This window comes from Pelophylax lessonae (assembly GCF_965119305.1).
Source record: "Pelophylax lessonae genome assembly, chromosome: 2".
Classification (NCBI taxonomy): Eukaryota; Metazoa; Chordata; class Amphibia; order Anura; family Ranidae; genus Pelophylax; species Pelophylax lessonae.
In genome coordinates this window covers 431,571,587-431,596,625 of record NC_138769.1, presented here as the reverse complement: position 1 = coordinate 431,596,625, position 25,039 = coordinate 431,571,587, and the positions used below count along the sequence as shown (strand labels likewise).

General features: G+C 40.3%; 1 protein-coding gene across 1 annotated transcript in view; it reads right to left on the bottom strand.

Moving 5' to 3' along the window:
- Positions 1-25,039, bottom strand: part of CFAP47 (cilia and flagella associated protein 47) — a 702,231-nt gene that overhangs the window by 130,069 nt on the left and 547,123 nt on the right. Inside the window, exon 55 of the mRNA XM_082245539.1 lies at positions 19,636-19,740. Coding sequence (XP_082101665.1) covers positions 19,636-19,740 — 105 coding nt within the window. The remainder of the gene's footprint in view (positions 1-19,635; positions 19,741-25,039) is intronic.

The following is a 25,039-nucleotide window of genomic DNA, read 5'->3' as shown; positions in this document are numbered from 1 at the left end:
GTGGGGTGGTAGGCAGGTTCCTGGAACTAGGGACTTTCTCCAGGAAGGAGTTGCAGTCCTTGATCGGGTCATTAAATTTTGCCATGCGTATCATCCCCCAGGGCAGGTCCTTTATCTCTCGGTTGCTGCGGCTGTTGCCAGGTCTTCCGGAGGGTGTCATCTCCCACCTGGATCCCCCTGCCAGGGCGGACCTAAGCATGTGGGTTGAGTTCCTGGAAAGCTGGAACGGTATCTCCATGTTCATCCCGCCCATCTCTGCCCAGTCCCCTGTGTTTTGGACGGACGCGGCCGCCAGTTCCGGGTTCGCAGCCATCTTCGGGGACTCATGGTTCAGGGATAGTTGGCCGGCTGAGTCTCTAGCCTTACCTGCTTTCCGCGAGACCTCAGCGCTGTTCGAATTATACCCTATTGTGGCAGCTGCTGTCACCTGGGGTAGGTACTGGTCAGGGAAGGCAGTCAAATGTTTCAGTGATAACATGGCTGCTTGTGATATCATCAACAAAGGCCGTTCATCGTCCCTGACTATTATGAGGCTGGTCCGCAGGCTGACCTTGGTAGCTGCCACTTACCAGTTTTTTCTTTTCTGTGAGCACATTCCGGGTCATACCAACTTAGCCGCTGACGCTCTTTCCCGCTCCAAATTGCAGGTTTTCTTCACTCTCCACCCGACGGCCGACAGATGTCCCACGCGGACCCCGGAGTTCAAGGATCTGCTCCTGGACTAGCCCGCATCATGGCGCATGGACGGGAGTTGGCCCGTATGGCTCTGTCATCCAACACCAGGAAGGCTTATGACCGAGCCTTGGCCATCTTCCAAAGGTTTTTAGTGGAATTTGGGTTGGATGACCAGTCAGTGCAGACCATGGTCGCCTTCGCTGCTTTTTGCCACCTCCAACTCAAGCTATCTGTCAGTACTATTAAACTATATCTGGCGGGTGTTCAACACCACATTCTGACGCACCATCCAAACTCCTTGCCTTTCCTCCGGGCGTATCCTCTGAAGAGCCTCCTGAAGGGCATTGGCAGGTTGGATCACCATTCCCCCATCAGGCGGCTGCCGATAGATGGAGAGAAATTCAGGGCCCTCTCCAACTTACTGGACACGTCGCCCTTTGAGCCATACACGAATGCTGTGGTCAAAGCGGCAATGTATCTGGCTTTCTACGGTTTTCTCAGACCCGGGGAGTTTTCGGTAGCTTCCGCAGCTGAGGGGCGGTTGTGTCTCCTCAAGCGAGATCTCGTCAAATGGGGGGATCATTATGTTTTGACTCTGCAGAGCACCAAGACCAGGCAGGTGGGCCACCCCGTTACCATCCCGTTTTACCCGTCTGGGAATCTTTGGTGCCCGGTCAGAGTGTTGGATGTTTTCGTGGCTCAGACCCTGAGCAGTCCCAGCCATGCACCGCTCTTTGCGCTCCTGGACGTTCCCCTCACTACGTCCAAATTCATTTTTTACATACGCTCTCTCTGCATCAGACTGGGGTGGGACCCGGCAGCGCACTCTGGCCATTCCTTCCGGATAGGAGCGGCTACGGCTGCTTCAGGGAATAATACGCCAGGCCATATCATTAAAAGGCTTGGTAGGTGGGAGTCGGACGCCTTCCAAGTGTATATACCGCACCCAGAGAAGGAATTGAGATTGGCTTTTCGCAAGCTTGTGTCCTAGATATTTTGAATAAAGTGTGTTGTTTTGCTTACTCTTTTGCCCTCTTTATTTACAGGCTACCCCCCTTACGTCGGTTCAGGCACACCACACCGACTGTCCTTACCAGGGGGTGACGTCTTTTAGTATTGACCACAAGTGTGCGGCCGCAGGCCGGTATTTGTGGGAGGAGCTAGCGGGCTTTATAGCGCCGCCCCTCCCCTTGACCGGCCTGCTGCCTCGGATCGTCACCCCACCCTCCTTCACCCTTTTTTCTCTACCTCTTTCCCTTGGGGGTGCCCTCTTTATTTACAGGCTACCCCCCTTACGTCGGTTCAGGCACACCACACCGACTGTCCTTACCAGGGGGTGACGTCTTTTAGTATTGACCACAAGTGATTTATTATGGTATATAGCTTGACAAAACTATCCAAATAAGAAAAATTACCACTCTGAAATAATACTCTTTATAGAAAAGAATGCTGAATTTCCAACAGAGTAATGTTGTAGAGTTGACATAACAGGTGAATTTCAAGGAGACTATCAATAAATTATTTGACGCAATGGTTTTACCAGCAGTGGAACAACCAAAATACCAGTCCATATGGCATCTGTGAGGCCAGAGGGTAAAGAGAGCCAATGTGGATTTCTTTATTCCTCCAAGATGCAATCATAGTGCAGTGATTGTAATTTCTAACTGAGCTCTGCATATACATAGCATTCTATACATGTATGTATAGGTGAAAAATAAGACTGAGCCTTCTGTATAATGATACCCATCTGTATTCACAGAGGCTTACAACATCTGGTCTGTAGTCTGCCTGAGAAGGAAACAGCTATGAGGTTACCAGGGAATACATAGTAGGACCCATTTACACACTTGCACTTTAATGCGCTTATTTAAAAATAAGACATATCTGTTTTTTTCCTGCATTTTAGTGCATTAGGTGGTCTATAGAAGTCAAAACTAGCTCATCAAAACATGTTATGTGCATTTTGATGTGTTTGGATGTGTTAGCAACAGTAAATAATAAGGCTTAGAGGCTTTTAACTGTATGCAATCCAAATACTAAAGTGGAAAAAAGCATTAAAAATGTGCATCAAAATTCAATAATGATACATGGCAATGCACCAAAAGATGCATGCCAATGCACCTACCTAGCACTACAAAAATAATAGTAAATAAAAAAAAAAATGTGTGTGTATATATATATATATATATATATATATATATATATATACATTCCCAGAAAAATCTAAAATATTTACCAGACCCTCATCTTGGGATGCAGAATGGCAGGCCAGGAAGGTGGGGGTGATGATGCATACTATGTACCCCTTACTCATTCACACACATCACTATGTGGACAAGGTGCTTTGCAAGGATGGTCCACCTGGCCACATTAAGATAATGTGGCGCATGCTCAACCACCCTCCTTTCCTGAACTGTCAGGCTGCATGTTTGGATAAGGGTCTGGTATGGATTACTGGGGGGATCTAATGCATTTTAATTTTGTTTTGTGTGGAATTCCCCCTTAAAAGCCTAAACAAACCTGAATGGGCTGGTATAAATTGGGCACCTGACAAAAAAAAAAATAAATAAATAAATTGGGCACCTGACATTTTATTTTTTGTGGGGTTCCCCAATAACATCTACATCAGACCCTCATCTAAGATAAGCATTTTCCTGGCTGTTTGTTTATAAATCCCCAGATGCTTGTTTTAAAATGGAAGAAAGCAGCTGGGAGCTGTCATTTTGCCAGCATTCTAACACACTTTTTTCTTTGAAAATGTCAGTTTTGCTGTAGTATGTTGTTTACATAACACAAATGCTCCACTTCACAGGGCACCTCTCTGGCATGTTATTTACTATGATAGTTTTGCATTTTTAATGTTCACTTTAAGCATTACTAAAATCACTGCTCCCAGCTGAAGTGAATTTCTTTTAAAAATGTGCTTTGATATGTTTCCCCAGGGTAGTTCCCAGACCCCCATGTCATTTGTTTGACAATCCCCTTGCCTATTAGCACAGAACCCAGTTTTTTTAGTATTCAGCTCTCATTGACTTAAATTGGCTTCAGATTCCACACCTGAGCTTTAGTAATGCTCGTTGAACCCTGCTCGACCCAAACCCATGTGTTTAACTCATCACTTAGGCCTCTTTCACACAGGCGGACCATTCAGATCTGCCTGTCAGTTTTTTTGGAGGATCTGAACGGACACCCCATGGATCTCTATGGGGCATCGGATGTCAGCGGAGACATGTCCGCTGACATCCGATCCGTCAAATCTGGATGGATGGAAACCCTATTTTCATTCGTCCAGCAGATCGGATCGGATGAGAACGGACAGACAGACAGTCCGCCTGCTCAGCGGGATATCAGTGGATCGATCCCCCGCTGAGAAAAACAGAGTCCACCTGATGGACTCCCTGTGTGAAAGGGGCCTAACTATGAATATCCAATCATGTCCAGATGAAATAAGTAAAAAGGCATTTGATTTTTACATAGCTAAATAAGTGAACTGAACAATTACACAGCTTATTCTGTGAAGATTTCTGACTCCATTCCTGACACCATTAAAAAAGCATCCTCATAAACCAATCAAAATTATTCAATCTATCAGAAATGACATGTGTGAATTACAACATATGTCATTTAATTGAATACTGACTGTAAAATTGATTAAAAATCTGATTGATTTACTGATTGGTTTACCGTCTTCAGAAAGTAAATTACTTCTGAAAAGTTTAGACTGAAACTGATTTAATTCCAGCATGTATGTATTATACAACTTATACAATTGCCCAGTACTAAACATCCATATAGTATGATATATATGTATGGAATTCCTAGTGCATGAAAAGCAATTACTAATACTTTCATTAATTATATTTTCAAAAGATTTAGGCTCGGTTCACACGTGTGCGATGTGGGAACCAGCGCGATTCCAGTACAAGTTCCCACAACGCATCTCACTCGCAGGCAGTCACACTGCTCTCTGTGAACACCAATGCAATCTGATTCAACTGGAGACCAAAAAAGGGTACTGTGCCATTTTGGTCCGAATGTGATGCAAATTCAGCCATAAAAACTGTATGGCTGAATTTGCATCGCACAGACATTGCATGTGATGTGCACAGCAATACGGTAAAAATCACATGCGATGTCGGTCATTGCAATAGTGTGAGCCCAGCCTGCAAGTGATTGTAAAGTTTCCTAAATAAATAAATAGCAAACTTATTTACCTGCTCTGTGAAATGGTTTTGCACAGAGCGGCCTCAATCCTCCTCTTCTCGGGTTTCCCGTCGGCACTATGGGCTCCACCTCTTCTCCATGTGCCACTATAGGAACCCACTTTCTATGGTGGCACATGTGCGGGCTCAATTAGTCAAACCCGAGCTGTGCTGTTCTGTGTGTGTGTGTCTATTGACACACACAGTGCAGCTCTGCCCCGCCACTCCCCCCCCCCCAATCACTGGATGTGATTGACAGCAGCAGGATTCAATGGCTCCCACTGCTCTCACTGTCCAGTGAGGAGGGAGAGAGACAGAGCTGGATTGAGATCAGGCTTAGAAACTTATTTAGGAGGGCTGGGGTGAGAGTTGCACATAAAGATTTTTCACCTTAATGCAGAGAATGCATTAAGGTAAAAAAAATAAAACTGTAGCCTTTACAACCCCTTTAACAAATGCATATCATCTATTAATTTTATTTCACTAAATCCAGTTTTAAAATTTGGAGATAGGAAAATTGGCAAAATATAAAGCAGCAGCATGCAGTTCAATAGAAAATTATAGCATATGAAGTGAGAGAGCTGCGTCTCTCAAACGACTCTGAGAAAAGGATTTTTGAGTTCATTAGGGGACACAGCTTGATAAAAATTAATCAACCTAGGGATATTCAAAACCAGCACACACAGAGGGGCCGACACACAAACACAAACCAAGGTGAACCTACTCAAAAAAAGGCAACAAAGTCAAAAGAAATCAAGAACATTAAACAGCCACTTGAAGAACTTTTGACCAAGAGTAGCATCTACAGAGAATGATATATTGGCCATATAAGAGTTAGAGTACCTATGTACAAAAGATTAGGTTGAAGTAACACAGAACTAGGGCTACATGCATTATTTTGTTTAACCAGAGGGAGAAAAGAAAATTACTTGATTCCTCCATTCACACCTTCGGTGGATAAGGGAATCCCTCCGGCTGTGGTTCTGTATTCTCACATAATGCCATTAAGGTGTCTTCAGTATCCACTGTTTAGGTCCCATATCCTGCAAACAAACTTCAGCTTTTTTCTTTTTCTTTAACCACTTAAGCCCCGGAAGATTTTACCCCCTTCCTGACCAGGTCCTATTTTGTGATTCGGCACTGCGTGAATTTAACGGACAATTGCGCGGTCGAAAATTACCTACACTAATTTGACGTCCTTTTTTCCCACAAACCGAGCTCTCTTTTGGTGGTATTTGATCACCTGTGTGATTTTTTGATCATGCGCTATAAACAAAAAAGAGCGACAATTTTGCAAAAATAACAATATTTTTCAAATTTTTTTTATATGAAATTCCCCAAAAGAAATGTAAAAATCAAAATTTTTTAACATTTTTGGACAATTTGTTTTCTGCTACATATGTTTGGTAAAAAAAATCGCAATAAGCGTATTTTGATTGGTTTGCGCAAAAGTTACTGCGTTTACTAACTACGGGAAAGATTTTTGTCATTTTTGTTGTTTTTTTTTTTAACGAGTAATGGCGGCGATCTGCGTTTTTTTGCGGGATTGCGACATTGTGGCGGACAGATCAGACCCTTGACTGACATTTTTGGGGGTACCAGTGACATTACTACAGTAATCAGTGCTATACATATGCACTGTTACTGTAAAAATGACACTGGCAGGGAAGGGGTAAACTTTATTGGAGAAGGAGGGGTTAAGTGTGTCCCTAGGGGCATGTTTCTAACTGTAAAGGGGCGTGGATTTTCATGTAACAGCAGAGATCTACGATCCTACATAGCAGGACCGTATGATCTCTGCTGTTACACAAGACAGAATGACAGGCGGCTTTGTTTACATTAGCCGCCTGCCTTTCTCCCTCTGTAACTGATGACCGCGAGTGCCCGGCGGACATCGGGTCCGCCGGTCACTCGTGCGGAGGTGTCCATGAACGAGCGGGGGCGGGAGCGCGCCTCTGGCGGCACGCGCTCGCCCCCTATTGGCCCCCTATTGGCCCCCTATTGGCCCATGCATTTAACCACTTAAGCCCCGTAGGATTTGGCTGCTAAACGACCATTTTGCGATTCGGCACTGCGTGACTTTAACGGACAATTACGCGGTCGTGCGAAGCTGTACCTAAACAAATTTTGCGTCCTTTTTTTCCCACAAACAGAGCTTTCTTTTGGTGGTATTTGATCACCTGTGCGATTTTTTGATCATGCGCTATAAACAAAAAAAGAGCGTCAATTTTGCAAAAATAGCAATATTTTTCACATTTTTTATATGAAATTCCCCCCAAAAAAAATGTAAAAATCAAAATTTTTTAACATTTTCGGCCAATTTGTTTTATGCTACCTATGTTTGGTAAAATAAATCGCAAAAAGCGTATTTTGATTGGTTTGCGCAAAAGTTATCGCATTTACTAACAAAGGAAAAGATTTTTGTCATTTTTGTTGTTTTTTTTTAACGCATAATGGCGGCGATCTGCGATTTTTTTGCAGGACTGCGACATTGGGGCAGACAGATCGGACCCTTGACTGACATTTTTGACACTTTTGGGGTTACCAGTGACATTTCTACAGTAATCAGTGCTATACATATGCACTGTTACTGTAAAAATACACTGGTAGTGAAGGGGTTAACTTTATTTGGGAGGGAGGGGCTGTGTGTGTCCCTAGGGGCGTGCTTTCTACTGTGATTGGCTGTGGCTTGAGCTGTAAGGACACTGATCAAGGGATCTACATAGTAGATCCGTGTGATCAGTGTCTTTACACCGAGGAGAATGACCGGCAGCTTGTTTACACAAGCTGCCTGACTTTCTCCCTCTCCCCCGCCGATCGAAGAGTGGCCGGCGGACATCGGGTCCGCCGGTCACACGCGCGGGGGGGTCCGTGACCGCGCGGGAGTGCGCCGCCGGCGGCACGCGCTCGCTCCCCAGACCCTCCTAGGCTAGTGACGTACCGATACGTCACTCTGCCTGTGAGGGGCTGACCGCCGCAGTATATAGTCGTGCGGCGGTCGGCAAGCGGTTAATGGGATAGATGGAGGACAGGTGACTAGAGGGAGCCCACCCCTCCTTAAAGGCACGGGTCACACTGAACACCCAGCACATCGCACAATGGCAGCAAAGGTGTCAGTGCGTTGCCTGGCTCAATATAGATATCAACGATAATGCAAAAAGTGGTCACCACCTCCACCTATAACTGGTCTTAATGGTAAGGAGCACTGGAAGGGCGGACGCAGATCAAGAAAAACGAAGAGATTTCCAGTCACAACTTACCAACCAGCCAGCGACCAACCGAATAGCACTGTCTAACAGTATGCGTTAAAAACAGGGGTTTTTTAACGCATACTGTTAGACAGTGCTATTCGGTTGGTCGCTGGCTGGTTGGTAAGTTGTGACTGGAAATCTCTTAGTTTTTCTTGAAATGACAGAGGACATACAATGTAGATACGAGGCTGTGAAAACAATTGAAAAGCTGCCCTGGGGATTTGGAACTACAAAACAAGTTGAAATAAAAAATATATATATTTTGGTTGGAGGAATGCAACTGATAATTTCCTAAGTTAATTCCTAAATGTCTAAAAGAAGGCAAACATTGCAGAGACACCGGAGGATGCAAAACAAAAAATAATTTTGGTGGAGGAGGAAGTTGAAAATCTTTTTGGTGACTTTTGGACACAACCTCTTGCACCATGTAATATGTCTCCTGATCTCCGCCAAGGCCACCCAATAAAGCTGGGGGATCTTTATGCTGATGTGGAATTATCAGTAAGTTGTGCAGCATGTCGTCTATGCATGTCTCCTGATCTCTGCAAAGGCCATCCTATGAAGCTGGTGGACCTGTACGCTGATGTGGATTTATTAAAGAGGTTGTAAACCCTTTTTTTTTTTTCTTTTTCACCCTGCAAGAGAAACACATAATGAGCTAGTATGCATCACATACTAGCTCATTATGAAATACTTACCTTAGAACGAGCCCCCGCCGTGCCGCCCGCTTAGCTGGATGACGGGCGACATGTCCAGTCGCCCGTCTTCCGGGATCGCGACATCCGGCCATCTGATTGACCGGAGCCGCGGTGACATCACTCCAGCGCACGCGCGCGGGAGCCGACGGTCACGGCACGGAGTTCTGAAGGAACGGCACCAGCGGCCATTCCTTCAGAGCGCATGCGCCAGTGACGTCACTGGATGCATCTAAGGTAAATATCTCCTAAACGGTACATGTTTAGGAGATATTCACAGTACCTATAGGTAAGCCTTATTATAGACTTACCTATAGGTACAAGTGTCAGAGGAGGGTTTACTTCCTCTTTAATAGGTTGTGCTATATGTCGGCTATGCATGTCTCCTGATCTCTGCCAAGGCTCTCTGATGAAACTGGTGGACCTTTACGCTTATGTGGATTTATCAGTAGGTTGTAGGTTGTGAGTTTTCGGTATGGCAAGGATGTTTTAAATTACCTGAACTGAAGAGAGTGAAAGGAAACTTGTGGGTCTAGGAACTGGGGCCTGACTTGTAGGAAAGAAAGGACTTTCCCATGCAGGATAGTAAGGTAGAGAGAAAGATCTGCCGGTCAGGTAATGTAAAACATAACCAGCATAAAAGCATGATAAATATACTCCAAATAAAACATATTTAACATTGGTATGTTTGCTGATTACAAGCACATCAGCACATTATATTCTCAGGGGCTCCAGTGAACTGCAGCAAATAACAAAAGACCTGTCCAACAGATTTAGCCACTGCAAGAGCAAATAATGACATCACACTCCCAAGGATCTTCCATCAATAGCTTAGGATATTAGTGTACTTACAAAATAACAAAAAATGAAAAACAAAGCACACACAGCACCAGCATCTCTTTCAAATGGTACTACCTGGGGTTCCTGGGTGATCCAGTTTGATCCAGGAAGTGCAGTATGTAAGTTCCCAGAGGCACTAGGAAAGCTGGAGTCATCATGTGACCTGAGCTGTGAAGTTGGCAACATGTGCAGGCAATTTTTCTGACTAGTATTGCAGTGCCAGGGTCACTGTAAGCTGTTACCAGAATAGTGCTTTGAATAGAGCCAACGTTAAGAAAGAGGAAAAGACAATCACTGAGGCCCATGCACAAATGCACATGATGGGAAACCAGAGAGGAAATTTAAATGGTGGCCAAGCCTAGACAGAGCTTGCCTGCCTCAGTAGTTAACAGGGTGCGAACACCAGTACATGTAACCACACACAGCCACTTAAAAAATGTAAATGTACCAGAGGCCTATAAATTAGAAAAAAATGAGAGAGGTATAAAAAGGGGGTCACAGTGCTGGACAGCCTTAGGCATGCCATTTACTGCACAGCAAAGTACAATATTAGCATGCAATCTTATTAGACATTGTTATTCCTATTATGCATAGGGAAGAGAGAGGTGAATTAATTTAACCTCCACTATTATACTGCCCGCAGATACAGCCAACTTTGTAAGAATATCATACATACAATCTTGGCTGCTGCAGAACCAATAGCTTGCCAGCCACTCACAACGTTGAGTCTTCAAAGACAGGGACAAGAATACTGTCACAGTTCTGGTCTCGATTCTCAGTAAAGTATCCCCAGATATACTGGCCAGATGTGAATAGCAGAGTCATGTGCTAACTGGAACACAAATGGGTTGTCAGTGTTGATTGCAGGTTGTCACACAGAGAACACCAATAGTAACTGGGAAATTCTTCACTCATTGGTCAACTGTATAAACTTCCAGAATAAGCGATAACCAGAATGAATCTACCAGTAGTTGTTAATAGTAGAAAATCTTCCAATTCATATGAGAAATGTAACAGAATAAGGGTCCTTTCACATGAGCGGTCTGCTCTGCTTTGCTCAGCAGGGGATCGCTCCGCTGAGCAGGCGGATGATAGGTCCGTGTCCGCTCACTGTGAAGAGTCCTGCTCTCCCCATGGGGAAATCAGGTGAAAACAGACCGCCTGTTTGTCCAGATGGATGGAAGATAGGGTCACCATCCATCTGGATTTGTCACCGCTGACATACGCGCTCCATAGGAGTGAATGGAGGGCCCGATCAGGTCCGCCTGAAAAACTGACAGGCATACCTGATCAGACCGCCTGTGTTAAAGGACCCAAAAAATACATGCATTCTCCAGAACACTAAGCATACCTACGCAGGTGTGTGTGTGGGGGGGGGGGGGGAGTAGTTAGCCCTTAAAGGGACAGGCCTTCCATTTTTATGTGTCTAATATCCATTTTTCCTTGGGGTGACAGTATTGGCCAGGTTGTTGATGTATTATCATGCTGTGGATGGTAGAGAAGCATGAATTTTTCCATTTTTGTAAGTACAGAGCTGGTATACTAATGTAGCACACGTAAGACTTGAAAGAGTATTACCCAAAAGCAAATATTCATTATATTAAATATGCAAATATGCATTATATTTCAGCTAACCAATTTCTAGGTGTGATGGCTACATTCATTTTTTTTTTTTAGGCTTTCTTTCTTATATTCACCTGGTGGTCTGGTCAGTAAGTCTGTTGTTTTTCAAAAGAACACACTTTCTTGCAGATGTATCACTTGCAGGGATGAGACAAACCATTTTTAACACTGTCAGGAGTGCTTACAATGGTCAGCTTTAAATCTATGAATGTATAAAACCTCTTTTCCAAAAGGAAAAAAGCAGCTGTAACTGATTATAAAGTTTTATCTGGTGACTGACTTTAAATTGTTAGTGTATTTAAATCTGCTAGTGCATCTAACACTCCCCTCTCCCTCTGACTGACAATGCTGCTGTCCAAAGGTGCCCCTGTTCTCATTCATCCAGAGTGGAGGCACTCTAATACAGGTGGCATATTACTGAAAAAATCACCAGGTGAAAATAGAGGGGGAAAAGCCTAATAAAAGAAAATGAATGCGGCCACCACATCTAATGATTGGTAAACTGTAATAGATTACATTTTTGGTTTTGGGTTTAATACCACTTTACGGGTTCAGGTGTGCACTGCCCTCAGCTATGCACATATTATTAATACAGTTTGTCCCTTTTGCCTTACAGTAGGACTATAGGCAAACCTTTTTTTATTTTTATTTTGCATAGAGCAAGAAAAGAGTTATAACCCCTGTCAGATTTTTTATTTATTTTTTTTTTGCCATCTGTGTCCTATTGCAGAGATTTCCCTTCACTTACTGTTCCATAGACAAAAAGGAAGTGAAAGAAAATCCCTGCAAATTAGGGGAATTTCTTGGGGACCCCCAGGTCACCAGAACTAGTGTCCCTATTGTAAGTTTTCTGTTCTATTACTTTTCTGGGACAACCAACAATTTGGGGCTTTCTTTTACTTTAACTTTCAATGATAATGGTAAACAGGACAAATAGAGAGGGTGGATCTCTTTAACGGGGACACAGGCAGCAACAAAAACTGACAAACGTTCTAATTAGTGATCGACCGATATTGTTTTTTTGTTGCCGATACCTATACTGATATAAGAATAAAATAAATAGTTTTGGCTATGCTCAAAAAAATACTTTAATTTTGCTCCCAGTATGTAGTTTTATCATTGGGTGGTGTATTATTATCCATCACTAAGTATAAGTATTATAAAATGTCAAACAGATTGTTGTTTTTGGAAGTGTCTCTGCCCTCTTTCAATCATTCATTGTCTAACTAGGAAAACTAAACAAACAGCTAGTTCTTGGGCGAAGACAGCACATCTCCTAAGAGTTTCTTTGCCAGTTTCATTAAGGATCAGGTGCATGAGAACAGCAAACATCCAATCTTTACAGATGTGCCAGCAGCTTATGGGCACGCCTGGTATGTTTGTTGATTGTATCATGTTTACTGTGTCCACAACTCCCTAACGATGCTGACTTCATAATTGAAGATTTGGAAACAGCTGAACAGAAAATGATTCACTGTGTCCATGATGTCATTTATTAATATTTATAGTTTGTATTTACACTTAATTTTAAAATATGTTGATCTAAAGTACATGTATTACATTTTTATTAAAGATAATTAGCAGAAAATACTGGCTATCACTGAGAATACTACATTTTCGCATTTAGATTTTTGCATTAAAGAAAGCAAATTAATAAAGAATACTGGACAATTACTAGAGAATACTGGATTTCCAGTGGAGTTTCTATGATGTTCTCAAACATTGGAGATTGCTATTAACAATACTCTGAAAACATTTCAAAAAAATTATTAGGTAAAGTTCACTTAACTAAAAATAGTATATTACAATGTGATATTAAATAAGCAACAGCAAAAAAAAAAAATCCAAATCTAAGGGCTTGCTACAACTTAATGATGGAATGCAGGATGTTTTCAGCTATAAAAAAATATTGTACATACTAAATAACTGCTATAAATATGTAATATTTGTAAATTTTAAGACTCCTGTAGAATGTTTGAATAGAGCTGTTAAGCTATGTATGGTATTGTTTATCTGCTTGCCAACCGTATATTGTATAGGGATGGGCTCTGTGTTGGAGTCGAAAGTAAGTTCGACTCAAACATCAGCTGTCCGTGTGTTCGCTGAACACACAAACAAATGGGACGCACGGCAGGAAGCGCCCATAATGCACTGCATTATTATTATTAATGATGACTGGCCAAAGCATGCACCTGATCTGTATGCATTGGCCAATCACAGCACAATGTCCTGACAGAGCCATGATTGGCCAAACATGGGGACAAGTTGCTTTGGAGTGAGGGGAGCAGAGCCCCCCCTGTCCCAAAGCATCCAGCCCCCCATGTTGAGGGCATGTGGCTTGGTATGGTTCAGGAGGGGAGGGGAGGCAGAGCCTCCTTTAACACAGATATTTCTACCATAGCCCCAGCATCAGGCATGAAGGAGTCAGCTGAGTTATTTGAACACAGCAACAGCCACTTGCTCTTTAACAATGCACAACCTTTACTTTATTCAGATGTTGGTTCTGAGGTTGAGGAACATAGGAACATGAGCCTACAGAGAGAGGAGAACATTGGTAAAAAAAACGGCAGTCATGTTCCTCCAGCTGCAGTGTATTTCCAAGGTGTCTTCAGTGATCAATTTTACACCTGTTACTTCTATTCAAAGTCTGCGGAAGAGACACCAGAATTTATCTAAAAAATCTCTAATCTTGTTCCCAGTACACTACATTGTGGCCTCATCATACAGACTGGCTTCCCAAGCCATTGTTTACAAAATAAAGAAAGCTTGCAGGGAAAATTTCTTTTTTTTTTTTTGGCTTTATAAATGCAATTATTTCTGCAGCAGCTTCTATACACAGTACAGATGTGCCACGTTACAGGTAGACTAAGGGGACCCCCCAGGCACTATATTGAAAGGAATCTTACATTTTTATTGTTATTTCTCATTTTAATGCTTTCACTTTAAGCATCAGTAAGTCATTGCTCATTTAAAAATGGCGTTTTTTTTACAAACCTTTTTACAAACATTGATACATGTCCCCCAGGGCAGTATCCGGACCCCCATAACAATTGTATGCCCAATTACTTGCATATAAGCCTTCAAAATGGGCACTTTTGATTTTTTCATTTCAGGTCCCATAGACTTCAATAGAGTTAGTTATTCGGTTCCGATGTTCGAAAGTTCTGGTGTGAACCGAACAGGGGGCCCATCCCTACTGCTAAATAAAGCTAGAAAATAGTAATATTTAGAGGTAGAGTAAAAAAAAAAAAAAAAGCTCTGATGTCCCAAAAATCTGTGATATTTCTGGAATTAAAGAAAAATAGGTAACTTTACAGGAGTATTACTATCATGATTCTCCACAAGACCTTTATCATTTGAACTATACAGGCCAGTACAAACCAGTAACTACTTAGAGAGTATGCAAAACCAATATATCAATAATTTAGTGGTAAATCATATATGATCATAACTAATAACTAAAGACTTCATATGGGGTATATATCAAAATACAAGATGAGGTGTCCATGACAGAACATATAGTTGCATATTGTGCATAATAGAAGAGTAAGCTTCAAAAAACATACATTCGTACATACAAACATTCAAGTCCACTTGTAAAATCTTGAAAATAAGTGAAGATCCACGTGCAATAGTCCCAAACCACCTTGAAATCAAGTGTGCCAGTTCCCTTACCAAATGGTAATGATCTCCAAATCATAAGACATTAACAGCATGGAAACTATCCAATCAGAAGTCACCAAACAAAATACTGCAGACTGCAGAATCTCCAGGGTCCTCCATTCGTTATCTAAAGACCACTCCTCAGAAAAGGGATAAATTGAGGAAAGAGCAAACGACCATAGAGTAGTATTGCTTAAAACCACATCATTTATTAAAAACAAATATTCTCACAAATCTAAAAGCATCTCATAAGCAAAAAACTATCAGAACATCAGCAGTGTGTGACATCATGAGCCACTGGCCTCATTTTATGCATATTTTGCCTATACAACAGATGTCTTTAGGGGATAAAAGAAAGGAGGGAACTGGCACACTTATTTCAGGATGGTTTGGGACTGTTACATGTGGACTTTCACTCATTTTCAAGATTTCACAAGTAGACTTGAATATATGTTTTTTTGAAGTTTAATCTTCTATTATGAAGAAGATTCCAGTATATGTTCTGTGATTGACACTTCACCTTGTATTTTGATGTATATTGTTTATGAAGTCTTAACTCATGCGTTATATTCATATATACTTTACCACTGATTAACTGATATATTGGTTTTTCACACTTTCTAAGTTGTAATTTTTTAATTTTCCAGAATACATAAGTGCAGCATCACCCTTTTGCACTAAGCACAGATTTGTTGGGGGTTTAATGTCAATACTAGCCAGTATGTATACTAAATTTACAAGGATGGATAAGCTATTTTCACTCCATTGGGTATTTTATCAAATGGTACTTTTCCCAAACGATTTGGCTAAAAGTGCTTTTGAACTCAAACATCTCCTTTTCCTACTCTCCTCAATTATTACCATATTGAATGCAACCTTTATAACCAGCCTGAAGGTTATAAGACTCCAGAGATAAAACTATAATCCTGCCACTTTATAAAACACTGGTTCGGCCACATCTGGAGTATTCCGTCCAGTTCCAGTAACCAGTCCTCAGAAGGGATGTGCTGGAGAGAGTCCAAAGGAGGGCAACTAAATTAATAAGGGGATGGAGGACCTCAAATATGAGGAGCGAATACAAGCATTAAATTTATTCTCGCTGGAGAAAAGACTCTTGAGAGGGTACATGATAGAGATTTACAAATACCTCAATGGTGATCCCAGCATAGGAGAAAAGCTATTCACTCTCAGGCGGTTAGGGGGACACGAGGCCACACAATGAGATTGGAGGAGAAGTGGTTGAACCTTAAGCTGTGCAGGAGTTTTTTCACTGTCAGGGCGGTAAGAGTGCTAAAACTCTCTTCCACAAGTGGTGGCGTCAGTGGGGAGTATTGATATTTTTAAAAGACTCTTGGACATGCATCTTAAAGTACACAACATACAGGGATATAGGAAATAATTATCGACACTAGCACATGTACACCTACACAGGTTGAACTGGATGGATTGTTGTCTTTATTCAACCATACCTACTATGTAACTATATATATATGTAAGGTAGCAGTGTTTTAAGTAGTAAGCTGTACAGTCCTTCTGAATTCAATTTGATATGATATTTACAGACAAAATATCTTGAAAATCAAAATAATTTCACGTGTGTAATGTTCACCAGGTATATGCAACAATGTATTTTCTGCAGTCAAACCTCCATAATTAAAAAAAGCTAATAGCACATGATAATGAAAATACTGCATGCTTATGCGTTTGTAAATCGAGCCATCTGTGATTCTTTTAGGAACAAGTGGTAATTGCCACATACTCTCCTAGTGTATTTCTATAATATCTATTATAAGCATACAGTGCAAAAAGGTAAAATTACTCTTCTGATTCTCAGAGGTTGTTACCATGATATAAGCAAATGCTGTAAAAAGGAAATGTGATAAAATGTTTAAGATGTATGCATAAGTTCTCGATTCTCTTCTACACTGTCAAATTAGATTTTGTTTTGAAATGTAATAGATGACCAGGAATCAGAAAGAGAATCCCAGATCTTTATTGTGAAGGACTTTTCAGGCACTTTTAAAGCTAAAACAAATGAAGCAGATAATAACTCAGAGCCGTTTCTCTCAATTCAGCAAACAGGCACAATCAGAAACAGTTAAAGCTTACCATAGAAGAACTATCATTAGCTGATTTTAGATTAGTCAGCTACCCAGCTATGAGATGCTTTAAATTGCTAGAACTGTCAGTTCAGATACATTTAATCAGTGAAATCAAGGGAAAAAATCAATGACATTTTCCTCTAAGGTTAAAAGTTGCTTCAGAAGCTTCAAAGAGTAAAAAAAAAATATTATGTGTCATTGTTAAACAAAGCTTTCCATCGGCTCTTAAGCACGTACGTAACATTTGTTGTCCTTTCAGCGTTCGTGCAATTAGCCAGCTGCAGTAGGTCAGTGTCAATTTGGTGGATATTTTTCTGTAAGAAGGTGATGGGAAAAGCCAGTAGGATGAACATTTTAAGGGCAGGACATGAAGTAAAAAGGTTGGTATTGTACTAAGAAAATGTTATAAAGGCCAGAACCACTACAATGAATAATGAAACTGAATGACATAATATATAGATAAGTATTTATCAAGGTAAAATAATAAACCATGCATCATTTCCATCAGTATCAAGCCATATGTTTATTTACAATTGCATTGCCATGGCACTACATGGATATATCAAAGTCTATGCATGGATCAATATACTACTCACCTTAATTGAGCAACAAGTGTAATTTAACCAGATACAGATGGGGTTATATTGCATTAGGCGGTATTAGACCCTGCTTAGCACCAAGGTTACCAACTCTTAGATGTTGTGGCTGCATTTGTTTTCTTTTTACTTTTTTTCACTTTATTTTATCTGGTGATCCAACCAGTAACTTCCTGTCTTAGTGTGTTTGCATTCTGGATGAAGAACTAAAGCAGACACCCTTGGACAACAGCATTATCATCTGGGGACAGGGTAGTGTTAAGCCTACTGTACTTGGATCAAAATTCCCCCAGTTCTACCGATCGACTTCTGTACAACCAGCCTGTCGGTTTTTGCCAGTACACCAGTACCGCTGGATATAGCCATCAACACTGATCAGTGTGTTCTGATGGCAGGGAAGTCTCCCAACTGTCCGAACACAATAGCACAGCAGGAGTGATTCAATGTGGATTTGGGAAACTGATCATTTTTCATTCAGCCCACTGATTGAATGAAAAAATTATTAATGTATTGGCTGCCTTAGACTAGTTGATTTAGAACTTGACTAACAAATGAAAGCTGAACACCAGATAACACTATAAGCAGTTATAGCAAATGTTTTTTTTTTTTTCTTTTTGGGATAAAGGTTTTATATAACAAAATAAAAGCTGACCACTTTAGGAACCCCTGTCAGTGCTATATGCTTTGTTATAACCCTCTAAATGCTACTTTGTCTGGGCAGTTTAGGCTGGTTAAGTAAGTTGAATAATATCTGACTTATTGGCTGGATCACTAGAAAATAAAGGAAAAAAGTTCACCTTTTTTGTCTAAAAATTATAGTGCATTTTTTGCAGGTAAAAAAAAAAATGTGCATTTATTATTTTTTTAACTAGGAGCCTGGAATGCATTGCACCCGGGATCAGTAGATTGCATGTGCCATACAGGACTCCTGTACACTTGTTAGTGTATCTGTCTACTCATACATTGTATGGACAGACAGATGCACACTGACAGATAGAGGCAATGAACTACCTAGAGTGCTCAACAGTTCCCTGGTAGTTCACTGAGAACTACAAGTCCATGACCCCAAAGGCTGTTGGTACTTGTAGTTTCCCATTCAAAGAACTCTGTGAATGAATGACATGGCTGGGTAGATGGAGTGTTTTTTTTAAAAATAGTGACAGCAAGCGGGAGGAGGAGATTCCCCACTTGCTGTCACTAGATGCAGCAGATCAGAGAGACGCTGCAGGAGTGGGAACATGTTACATGTTCCACCCTAAAAATGGGTGGAACATATAACATGTTCCTAAAGGTGAATTTATGCTTTCAAAAGAAAGTGAATACAGTCACCACATCTAAGAATTGGTGAGCTGCAATTATATATATATATTTTTTGGTGGGGGGTGGGGTTAATACCTCTTTAAGTATAGATATACAGTAGCATAGAAGCTGCCCTAACACTTAGAGAGAGAGAGAGACATCCCTCTTACGCAACTATTATTGCAAATCATTTTAAATCCAGTTTGCAAATGCTAAAACTAATGATAACAGATACTATTGATGAGTCTAGGACTAATTAAAAAAGATTTGCCATAAATATTTGTCAAAGAACCAATATAAAGTAGTTGGAGGTGCATGACACATTCATATTAGTATTATCAAAATATTCCAACATTTTTGAGACTGGAGAATGGTGGCTTATATATTACCAAGCGAAAAATAATTAGGGCTTGTGGAATGTATGGTAGAAAGAGCTGACAAGTGCTCATGTGGGTTATTGATGATTCTACTATTAAATGTGATGGATTATAGAGTTATTGTAAGATGCTTTCTGCTGACCTGATTTAAAGAAAATGGTTGTGCTGCATGCAACAAATGTGTACACCGGTAATTCTCCCACTTCTGCGATTAATAAACTATTTATGCTACTATGATGACCACAATAAAATATGATACAATTTTAGTATACATATTTATGAATAATTAGTTTATACATTGTAATATCCTACCTGTGGGTTTGTAAAGATGATGGATGCTGTCTGATTTCCTTTCCCGAGGGCAGATGGGCAGAACTGTACCAGCACTTCAGTAGTGGAACTGGGTGGTATTAAAAGCTGTTAAAACAAAAACAAAACTGTTGTCTTTGTACTGGTATTGCAACCCTGCAGAAGTATCTTCAATGCTGATGATTAATGCGCTCCACTAAAGCTTTGTGCACTGTGTGCATTCATGGTCTGCTACACTGCTAAACAACTGTAAATGTTCTTTATTGATGACAATAATTCCAGTTACTATTGTGGTATCATGCCAAATAGAATGCTATTTACTAATTTTGATTGTTCTTCTGGCTCAGTAAAATGAGAAACAAAAGAAGAAAATGCACCACACCTTCAACTAAAGTCGAAAACAACATCCGCTATAAGTATTTTTGGCTTCAAAATGAGAAAAATGGCCATTGTAAGCAACTGTAGCTTAGGTGCAATTTCTTTCAATGAAAGAAAAAAAAACAATAGATAGAAAATAGTTTCAAATTAAAGTATATTTCTTCAACCAGGTCTGTCAGTGGTCAGAGTAATACTGCAATGAAACACTACATTTTGTGGGTGCATTTTACACAATATCCAGACACACACATTTTACACAATATTCAGACACACAGCAGTTTTCTAATCTCAAATTTAAATGATAGTTGCCAAATATACTGCTACCCATTACATGTCCCTAAATGGTTCCATAGAACACACCCTGATTCCCAAAGCATAAAACGAGTGTTTAGGTATATGGTTCAACCGACTCAAGCACATATCAAAGATTTCAATTACTATTCTATACATAGTGCCTTTCAGGAATGATTAAATCTGGCAAAAGCTATTTATTCAGAGAATGTAATCTCTATGCCAGATTTTCCTGTTTTCTGGTTGTCTGTGCAGTCTGCCAAATAAGGGTTAAAACATCTATCAGAGTTGTATTGCCGTGCCCCAATTGTTGACATTTTCATGAATTCATTTCTCAGTGATACAACTAAAACTCTCCCCAAAGGGAAGAGAAATGACAATGAAAACATAAAAGATGATTTAACCCTTTTGATGCCTCATAAAAAAAATGTTTTTGAATCTGCCATTAAAAATGGTGTCCCTCCAGCTAAAGATAATACAATTCTGCTATGTGTTAAAGAGTATCAAAAATGTGCTTATTCTTTAAAAAGGTTAATCTCTGTAAAAATTAAGAAGATTCTATTGATGTATACATGTGATATGTTTTTATCTTTTGTAATATTATAGAAATGGAATGCTATTTGAATATATAAAAATCTTACAAAATTTGTGATTGCTGTGAGCAAAACTGTGGAGCACAACTCAAGTGAATTTTTTGTGAATATGAGAAGTGACACTAGACCAAATCTCATGCACTTACACATATGGACATGAATCTAAAATTAACCCTTTTGTCACTTATATTTTGACAGTGAGCATTCATATACCTGAATTCTCTTAATAATGCTAGTTATGTGTTTTGAACTTAAAATACTCTGCTCTCTTGCAAATGTTTTAAATTTAGCCATCAGGAGACTAGTACCCACCAACAGAAGGATTTATTTATAATGAACCCAAGTGGTTATTTATCCCATTGACTGATCATAAAATGTCAAACTTTTGGCGATACAGTATTTGTTTGCATTTAACTGTGATATTTTTCATTGCAATTTTCATCATAACAACATCAATTTATAAAAGCAAATATGGGCTTTAAAACACCTTGCTGGATCTAAGTGTAAACCTAGAGAATGTGGCCTTTGCCGATTGCCTTTTCATTGTAGAAAATGAGGGATGCTGTGGTAGAACAAGAAATATTGCAGGTAGCTTTCATCGTGCTGCAATGGAACCAAAGCAAACACTTTTCTCAAATGTGCTTAGCCATTCAGCTTATCACATTATTTCAGCTTGGTGTCTGGGGAGCAATAGGGGGTATAAAGGTTACAAAGTGAGCATCCGCTATTAAAACCTGTATGGGGCATTACGTCTGATGGCACTGTTAAACATTTTTTTATAATCTAGTTTTACAAAAAAAATATTATGTTTCTTGCAATGCTTATTTTAAATACTTAAGTAACAAAACACAATTAATAAAGCATATACTAGAATCACAGTAAAAAAATGTGATCTGCCTTAAGAAAGGGAAAGGTGGTATCATCCATAATTCACAATGGCTTTACAGAAAGTTATGGGCTCTAGTAATTTAGTTCATTTATTCCCAGCACATATAACAATCTAAATGCATTAAGGGGTCAGTTATGCTTTAGTAAGTCAAAGCAAAGAACAGCTAATTGTTCTGGAACTATAATTCCCAGCTTTGGCCCACAACTAAGTTATGAAGAAAAGAAAATGAATGGAGCTGACTTTTCAAAGGGTCTTTCCATTGTAATGCAATTCTACTGCTGATGACATTTAAGCCACTGCTAATGAACCAGACACACTAGACAGCACTGGGGATATTTTTAACTCTCTGGGCAGTTCACTTGCAATATGCAGAAGTTAGAAGTCATGATAATTAATTCAAATCCATTTCTATGTTAATGACTTGTGAAACAAAAAGTGAACCTAAAGCAATATTCTGAGAATTGTTCAGCAGGATAACAAACATGATAAATTTTATGCACATAAAGCAAAGTTGGAATAGCAATGTTCCAGTAAACGAGACACAAGCCTGGTAGAATGGGATGACTACTTTCTGCAACCTGGCATAATGAATAGATCTAATAGGTGGTAATGCTTACATTTCTCGTTAAAATATATGCAAATGTGCCATAAACAGAATATGAAAAGAGAATGATTCATCTGGTTTCTTTTAAACATTCATTTATTTTCTACATCTAATTAGAAAGCTTTGAAAAAGGGAAATAGCACAAAACATATACAGTACATCAATATATAGGCTTCACTGCAAATAAGTAGCTAGGCTCAAGCTTTAGAATTGGATATATAAACATTTCCTTTTCACAAACGTAAGTTACATTTCTAAAGAATACATTTTCCATGTATACTGTATTTTTGCAATAGAGAATATGGTGCAGCGCTAGATATGCAATAAGGATCAACAATAAATAAATTAAATTTGAATACAATCAATAGAACTATTAAAAAATCCATGGAAATGAGATAAAATATGCACAGAAAGTCCCAATATGTAAGAGTTGATAAGTTCGTTCATGTAAAAACAGCCCATAGAAAGTGCACGGTGCAATGTCCTAATCCAAAGAGTGCTCACACACTGTGAAAATCCTCCACCGGTATTGCTAGCCTCTCACCTGAAAGCTGCAATACAAACAGCATAGGTTGTAACCACACACTGGCATCTGGAGACATGCACTCGGACCAGGTACAGCCACCAAGACTCCGCTAAGCAATGGATGGATTCCTTATCCCCTCGATACTCAGCAGTATATGATCCACCATATAAAGTAAAAAGAAGGCAGCACCATAGCGTAATAAAGTCTCAAAACTTTATTTATAACAGGTAAAAAGCCTCTTACTTGATGTCAGCAGACCAGGAGCATAAAACAATCGGTAATCTTTCTGGATAATGAGTGCAGGTGATTGCAGCACGGCTGGAAGCGAGCACGGCTCCGTCCTCCGACCTGACTGCGGGTGAAGTCACAAAATCCTCCTGCCCTCCGTACGCGTTACATCCCTGGGGGCAGGACTTCTTCAGCAATTCTGAGGAGGAGGAGGAGTTTGTGACGTCACCCGCAGTCAGTCAGCAGTCAGCCCGGAGGACGGAGCCGTGCTCGCTTCCAGCCGTACTGTAATCACCTGCACTCATTATCCAGAAAGATTACCGATTGTTTTATGCTCCTGGTCTGCTGACATCAAGTAAGAGGCTTTTTACCTGTTATACATAAAGTTTTGAGACTTTATTACGCTATGGTGCTGCCTTCTTTTTACTTTATATGGTGGATCATATACTGCTGAGTATCGAGGGGATAAGGAATCCATCCATTGCTTAGTAGAGTCTTGGTGGCTGTACCTGGTCCGAGTGCATGTCTCCAGATGCCAGTGTGTGGTTACAACCTATGCTGTTTGTATTGCAGCTTTCAGGTGAGAGGCTGGCAATACCGGTGGAGGATTTTCACAGTGTGTGAGCACTCTTTGGATTAGGACATTGCACCGTGCACTTTATATGGGCTGTTTTTACATGAATGAACTTATCAACTCTTACATATTGGGACTTTCTGTGCATATTTTATCTCATTTCCATGGATTTTTTTAATAGTTCTATTGATTGTATTCAATTTTAATTTATTTATTGTTGATCCTTATTGCATATCTAGCGCTGCACCATATTCTCTATTGTTTCCATTTTGGTGTTTTTTATTGTACCAAGGTGTTCAGCAGCTTTGACTTTACCTATTTATGCATGCGCCGATATATTTTTCTGGTTACTGTATTTTTGCAGCCAGTTTTTTTCTTATGTTTAGATTTAGGTTGTTGGTTAGTTCTTTCTTGCATAACTCCCTTGTGGGTTGCCAAAATGAACAAAGAAATGTGAAAGTAAAAAAGCTCTTATACATTTGGTGTAAATTTAACACAACACAGTACCATCTGACATTCAGCTAACATTCACTGCGGGTGTATTTTCCTAGTGCATTTGCATTAATTGCTTCTCGCCCAACCAATGTGGATAAACGGCTAGGCGGGTGCGCTGTTATTCCGGGAGGATGTATTGGCATGTCCTCCCTCTTGTGTGCCTCTTACATGCGTCCCCTGGAGCATGTAGCAGCATGATCTGTGACTGCTGTGTCTGGTGGATACAGCAGATCACGGTGCTCGGTACTGGGTCACTGTGATTGGCCAAGGTACCATGTGATTTCTGTGAACATTCACAGCATTCACATGATAACAGCTAAACATCTGTCATGATTGGCCTTCATGCATGCATTTGACAAAGAGGTCATGCACGCCCTTCCCCTGACATCAACTGGAATACGTGACAGTTGTCTTTCTTTGTGTGCGGCCAAGAACGTTGCCGCTACCATTATCATTCCTGGCTGGCTGGCAACCTGTCAGTCTCAGTCCCCTGTTTGCTCAGTGGTTCTCATAGCTCCACAGTGATTGCAGATGTCTGCTTCCTGATGTCTTTTACACATGCTGATTATGAAGCCCCTATGTAAGTGTGCTCCTTGTTTTATTAAGTTGTTTTAACTTGGTACTTACCTCAGTGCCCTGCATTACATTTTCTACTGCCTTTGAGGCGATTCCACCCAGGTCTACCATGGGAGCTGCAGAGGTTTACCCCATTTTTTTCAATTTCCGCTTGTCCATCCATCCTCCCTCTCATCTTGATGATTCTTTACAGATAAAGATTCAATATGAACTAAGCGACTCTGGATTTACCCTGAGGAGTGATGCATGTACT